The following is a 6,000-nucleotide window of genomic DNA, read 5'->3' on the forward strand; positions in this document are numbered from 1 at the left end:
AAACATTATTGATAACCCACATCACTTACTCTGTTTAAAGACTTTACCAGTAGTGAGTCACATGTTTAGGATGATCAGTTTGGAAAAAAAAAAATTATAGAATAAAGGGGAAATGTTCTTGAGAGCTTTATTAAAACCATTAATATATAAAATGAAAAAATAAAACAATAAACAGAAGACACAAAGTGTCTCTCAATACTTTAGAAAGAAAGACTTGGAACCTTAAGTAAAAATGCTAGGTCAAGTAAAAATGTAATCCTGATGTAGATTAGATTCTCTTAATCTTATGAGCATTTTTTTTTAATTTGGTGAAGCTGTTTTGAAACTGCCTGTCCGTATCAATGCCAGACTATCTCTCTACCTCTCAAAGAAAATAATTTGCTTTAAAATTCCTTTTTTTGTTATGTAATGAAAGTATAGAACAAGAATTTGTACGTTACTCAGTGTGTACTGCAGTCAGATATAGTTAAAATAATTTTTCTAATTGCTAATTTTAACCACCATTTCTGGAGTACCTAGTATGTGCAGGCCAAGGTTTTACCTATATTATTCCCTTTAATCCTCAAAGTAGCCTTGCAAAGAAGTTATTTTCATTTTACAGAAGAGTCAAGGATCAGGGGGTTGAAGTGATCAGGGGGACTAGAGTCACATACCTAAAGTCCAGGTGGATCACTATGTCTTGCTTTTTCAAAAGCAGTTCTTTCTACTACAGTACAATAATGTTTTACAGTCCATTAAAATCCAAGACTTATAAAATAAACTAAAAATACTCTTGAGGCAATTACTATTTCTATGAGAGCCATTGGGACAAATATACTTGAACATAACAAAGAACTTCAAATACTGTGAAAAAAAGATTTGTCTTAACAATGACCTTGAAAATTGCATTGAGTTTTTATTATTGGTCCAGGTTTAAAACATTTTATCTGTTTAAAACATATGTTGTGTGTTTTAAGAAGTTATGTTATAATAACAGCATTGTGGTTAAGAGCCCAGAGTCTGGGGCCAGACTTCTTAGATGCAAATCCCAACTCTGTTATTTACTAAATGCGTGACCTTGGGCAAGTTAATTAACCTGTTTTGGTGTCCTCCTCTGTGAAATGGAGTTAACAGTGGTTATTTAACAGAATTTAAAATGGAGTGTGTTCTAAAGTGCTGTGCCTGGAGCATTATCACCACTAAGTAGTTAGGGAAGTAAAATACATTTGGCACACATCATTCAAGAATGGCCAGAAAATCCACGTCTTCCCACAATAGGAACCAATTTTTTGCCTTTCACCGGACAACCACTGAACGTTAAGACTCTGCTGTGTGCTAGTAACTGTCCTTGCTGTATGTGACAGAAGCTATTTGGAGCACTCTCAAGTGCTTACTATAGCTAGTCAAGGAAACTGCATATATAAAATAATACTGGATACAAGACTATACAATTAAATACTGGTGTATCGCTAACAACATTTCAGACCCTATTTTGTGTTAGGCATTGAGTTAGTCTCTGCCCTCATGGAGTTTCCAGTTTTATAGGGAATACAGACCTTTTAACAAGTATGTCAAGTACAGTAAAAGACAAGTACAGATTAAAATGAGATCATAAAATAGCCTAGTCTTCTGTGGTTCAGGTTAATATTGCTGTTAGTAGTCAGAAGGAAGTTTTTTTAAAGAAATGAAAAAGCTCAGTGGTTAACGTAGAACTCAAATGAGTCTTGATGGCTACCTAGATTTTGGATGAGTCCAAAGGCTATATGCGGGGATTTCAGGCAAAGATACTGTGAGCAAGGTATATCTGTGAAATAAAAAACAGTACATTTTGGTATATTGTGTGAAACAAGGTTGGCTGTGAAGGATTGCATCCCTTCATAAAATTCCTTGAAAGCCTAGGAGAGTAGTTTAGATTTGAGATGGCAGGGGTCTGGAGTGATTTAAGAATAAATTATGAAACCAAGGAAGATAAACTTGCAATCATAAGCACGATAGGATATATACAGTATGGAAAGCTAAGGTAGGAAGCTGTTGCAATTTTCTTGCTACGAGGTGATGATAAAGGATTGATTCACTAATGGTGGTCATATTGAGAAAGGATACTTAAGATTCCTGATATTATGGGGGGTGGGAGAAAAAGTTGATGGTAACAGTACATTATATGTGGATGATAAGTATATTGCTGTTAGCACTGTTAAAAACAGATTATGGAAAGGAATCTAAGTGATAAAGTAGCGTAATGACTAAATTTAGTTGGAAACTACTGCTGTAACAAATCTGTATACCATAGACCAAACAGCTGTTTAATGGCCGTTTAAAAATCTGTGCCATTATGGCAAAGGACATTTGCTCTGGTGCAGAATAATCTGATCCACTGTGCAGTGAATGAGCAGTGAGGGTTGATCCCCATGGCAGTCCAATCTTTGCTTATCAAGGAAGGATGGTGTGAAGTTTCTACAGACTTTCTGGTAAGTGATTGATAGGTGAGTTTATGTTTTGAGTTTATGATTTGATTGAGTTTATGCTTAGTGATTGATAGATGAGTTTATGCTTTGTCAAGTAAAGCATTTAATTGCAAATGTATTATGTTTACACAAATATTCTTAATTGGAAAGTTTCTGAATATGCACGTAAAAATGTTATGAAATATGTCAGGCAGGCTGATTTTTAACTTGAAAACTTGTACTTTAAGAAATTGTTTGGGTCCCATCGCCTATACCATGTAGAATAGAAACAAAAAGCCAGTTATTTAATTTTTAATTTGCAATTAAACCTCTTGGCCAGGAGGATCTGTTGTCCAACATTACATCGTAATAGCTTAAGAAAAAAAATCTTATTTTGCCAGAAAGGGAATTATACAAGGATATGAAGGATCAAAGTCTGGGCAAAGACAATTCTAAGTTGTAGCTAAACATGCTTTTCATTTCCCTCCATTCCTTACTTTTGTCATGAGTATGGATTTTCAGGGGTAAGGCTGATAGGGCTGCCAGATCAGTCATTAAAAATTGAGAATGCACAGTTAAACTGGAATATCAGATAAACAATTTTAAAAATATATGTAACACACATATGCCAAAACACTGGTTATCTGAAATTCCAATTCAACTGGGCGTCCTGTATTTTATCTGACAAGCCCTAACTTTTTCTTTAAAATAATTTGTTAACTTCCTACAAAAAAATCTCTAAATGGGAGGAAAAAAAAAAATCCCGTAAGTTGTCTGGGCCAAAAGTAGAAGTGGCTCCATGGCAGTCAGCCTTCTCCCTAACTTGGTTTAAAAAGAAAAAGCCAAAACCACGAGTCCCAGAAGCTTGCGTTTAAAGCGAGCTGTGCCGCAGCCTTCCCGCCTGTTTTCTGCGGAATGTAGCTCAGCAGCCACCCCCCGTGGGTGGGGCTCGTATGATTGTGTCCTTGCTGGATGGGAAAGGAGGTGCCGGAAACTTCAAACCACGGCCAGGGTACAACGTGTCCGCTTAGGCGGCGGTATGCGCCGCCATCTTCTTTGCGGGCAAAGGCCGAAAAAAGTTTGGGACTCCACTTTTCCCCACTGAGCCGACGGAGGGCATCGCCCGTTGCCTCAGCACTCCGGTGACGTGGAATCGGGGTCCCCTCTTTCGGGGCTGATTTCTGGTGGCACGTCGAAGCTTGCCAAGGCGGGGAAAAGGGACGCCGCCTCTGTCCCGGATGTAAGATGGCGGCGCGGGGGGCCGCCTGGTGGGGCGGTCACGTGGTGAGGAGTAGCGCGCGAGCCTCCTTAAGTGATCTCTAAGGTTCGTCCGGACGCACAGGAGCAGCGGAGCGCGAGACGGGTCTCGTGTCCGCACGCGTCGAGTCGTCGCCGTCGCCACCCGGGCCATCGCCTGGCCCGGTTTCACTGTTAAGGGGTTTTCGTTTGTTCCGTTTTCGCCTCCTGCAGAACTGAACGGGATTTCCCCGCAGGGTGCTGGGGAACGGGTGGCCTGGGGACTTCCCGGCTATGCCTTGGTTGCTGTTTGGCGGAGCCGGCGGCCGCCTCTGCAGGATGCGCCCCGGCGATTGTCGGCGCCGATAGCGGGCCGACGGCGGGTGCGGCAGCGCGGCGCGGGTGGGGGCCCGGGTGCCGGGCTCGGCCACAGCCCAGCCCCCACCGGGGGCTCGGAGCAGGGAGGGGCGCGAACGGCGCAGCTCGGGACGTGGCGGCAGCTCCTAGCGGGCGAAGCGCGGGAGCGCTGCTCGCTGTCTCTCGGGGGCCGTCCAGAACCAGTTGGTGTCTGACTGCGCTTTTGCCGCCCATTTCCTTTTTCCGAGCGGTGAGGCAACGCGCTCCCCTCGGGCAGAGGAGGGAGCGGCTTTCCTCGCAGGACACCGGCGCCTTCCTTCCGAGCGGTGGCTGACGTAGAGAACGCCGGCTGTAACACCCGGGCGCCGGCGCCGCCTCTGATCCCCGTAGCTCTCGGGGCGCGCCGGGAGCAGCCGAGGCGCTGGGTGCTGGGCGGGGTCTTCGGGCGCGGCGCGGCGGGGAAGGGAAAGGAAAAGAAGGGACGGCGGGCCAACGTCGGCGGCGAGGAAGGACGGAGAAGCGCCGGAGCCGCTTTGCTGCCCTCCGCGTGGTCCCGTGCCTCCCCTACACCATGGCCCTGGCTGAGGTAGTAGTTTGTGCTGTTGGTCGGGTTGTGACATTGCCCGCTGTGGAGATAACTGCGCAAGCTACTGCCTTGCTAGTGCTGGTGATGCTCAGCGCCGCGGAGGACAATGGCTGGGAATCCCCTTTGTTTTCCGGGGCGCTGCCTGGGGACAGCCCGCGAAGCCTCGGCGCCCGGCCGGCGCAGCCAGCACGGAAACCGTTAGTTTCACATTTTCCTGGAAGAAGGAATTGAGGGGAGTGGGGTGGACCGCGATCTTTTTTAAAGGTGGGGGAAGAGCTAAGTCATTGGATTCCTTCTCTTGAAGGAAGGAGTGGAATTGTGTAAGATAACTTTTTCACCCTAAAGAATTCTAACGCTTCTTTCAGCAGTTAAATGCCAGATTTAGTGTGTACCTGTTTTACTTCATTCTTTAGCTGTAGGTTGGAGTGGAATGAGCGATCTGCAGAACTGGCTTTGTAGGGGCAGAAGTAGACCTGATAATTAAAGTTTATGCCTTAACATTTTAGATCTGGTTTCTGATATGCTCTCTTAGTAAATCTGAGCTTGTCTTCAAAAATGTGAACCCAAAGCAATTTAAAGTTTCTCTTTAAACTTTGCAACTCCGTGAATGAGAAGATTGAATTTATTTGTAGGTAATTGCACTATTCTGATTTTTTAATGTATGAGGCAAACAAATAAATTCTATGTACAGTGTGCTGTGAATGGTTTTGTTTTTTGTTGTTTTTTTTTTCTTTTTAGTTTAACCTTGGGGCTCAGATTCTGCTGTGGTGGTGGGTTAGCTTTTTGGTTTTTATGACCTTTGATTCCAATGTTATGTGGTACTTACATCTTTGAGGTTTTGTATAGGAGAAGAGGACTAGGAATTGAAAGTGTGGTTTCTAGATTTGAGTTTAAAATCTACTAACACTCATTTTGATTCCTGAGTGGCCACTACTCCTAATAGCAAAATATCTTTGCATAGAGTAAAAAGGTAGTTTGGATAACTAATGAAAATACTCAGTGTTCTAATATCCTGAAGTCTGCGTGGAAAACCAGATACTTGTATTTTTGCATTTTATTTTCACTGAGGGAAATAAGTGGTCAGGTTTAGTACTTTTCTTTGAAAATTGATGTGTATTTTTACAGAATAGGTAGTTTTGAATATAATGTAATCACAATTTTGTATGGTTTTCTGATGCTCTGTTAAAAAAAAAAAAGGCAGTTCTTTAAACCAACCAAACCCTTCAAAAGTGATCTGATATACGTACCTTAATTGGGTTTGGTTTAGCCTTGAGAATAACCTTACTTAATCTGATCTCATCAGGATGGAGCGGCCTCATTGTGGAAAGGGCGGTGAAGAACCTTATCTTGAATCTTAAGATGCAGAAAATACTTGAATGTTGGCTAAGTATGCTTTTC

The 6,000-nt window shown here is 43.1% G+C and overlaps 1 protein-coding gene and 1 long non-coding RNA gene across 2 annotated transcripts; one reads left to right on the forward strand and one right to left on the reverse strand.

The window, feature by feature from the left end:
* Positions 1-2,725: 2,725 nt before the first annotated feature.
* LOC126930877 (putative uncharacterized protein encoded by LINC01465) lies at positions 2,726-4,406 on the reverse strand. Its single transcript, XM_050748434.1, has one exon. It carries the CDS (start codon positions 4,248-4,250, stop codon positions 3,855-3,857), a length of 396 nt encoding a protein of 131 aa, XP_050604391.1. The 5' UTR covers positions 4,251-4,406; the 3' UTR covers positions 2,726-3,854.
* Positions 4,407-4,491: 85 nt separating this feature from the next.
* Positions 4,492-5,304, forward strand: LOC126930880 (uncharacterized). Its single transcript, XR_007717695.1, has one exon. It is a non-coding gene; the product is annotated as an uncharacterized LOC126930880 (long non-coding RNA).
* Positions 5,305-6,000: the final 696 nt, after the last annotated feature.

Source organism: Macaca thibetana, chromosome 11 (genome assembly GCF_024542745.1).
Source record: "Macaca thibetana thibetana isolate TM-01 chromosome 11, ASM2454274v1, whole genome shotgun sequence".
Classification (NCBI taxonomy): Eukaryota; Metazoa; Chordata; class Mammalia; order Primates; family Cercopithecidae; genus Macaca; species Macaca thibetana.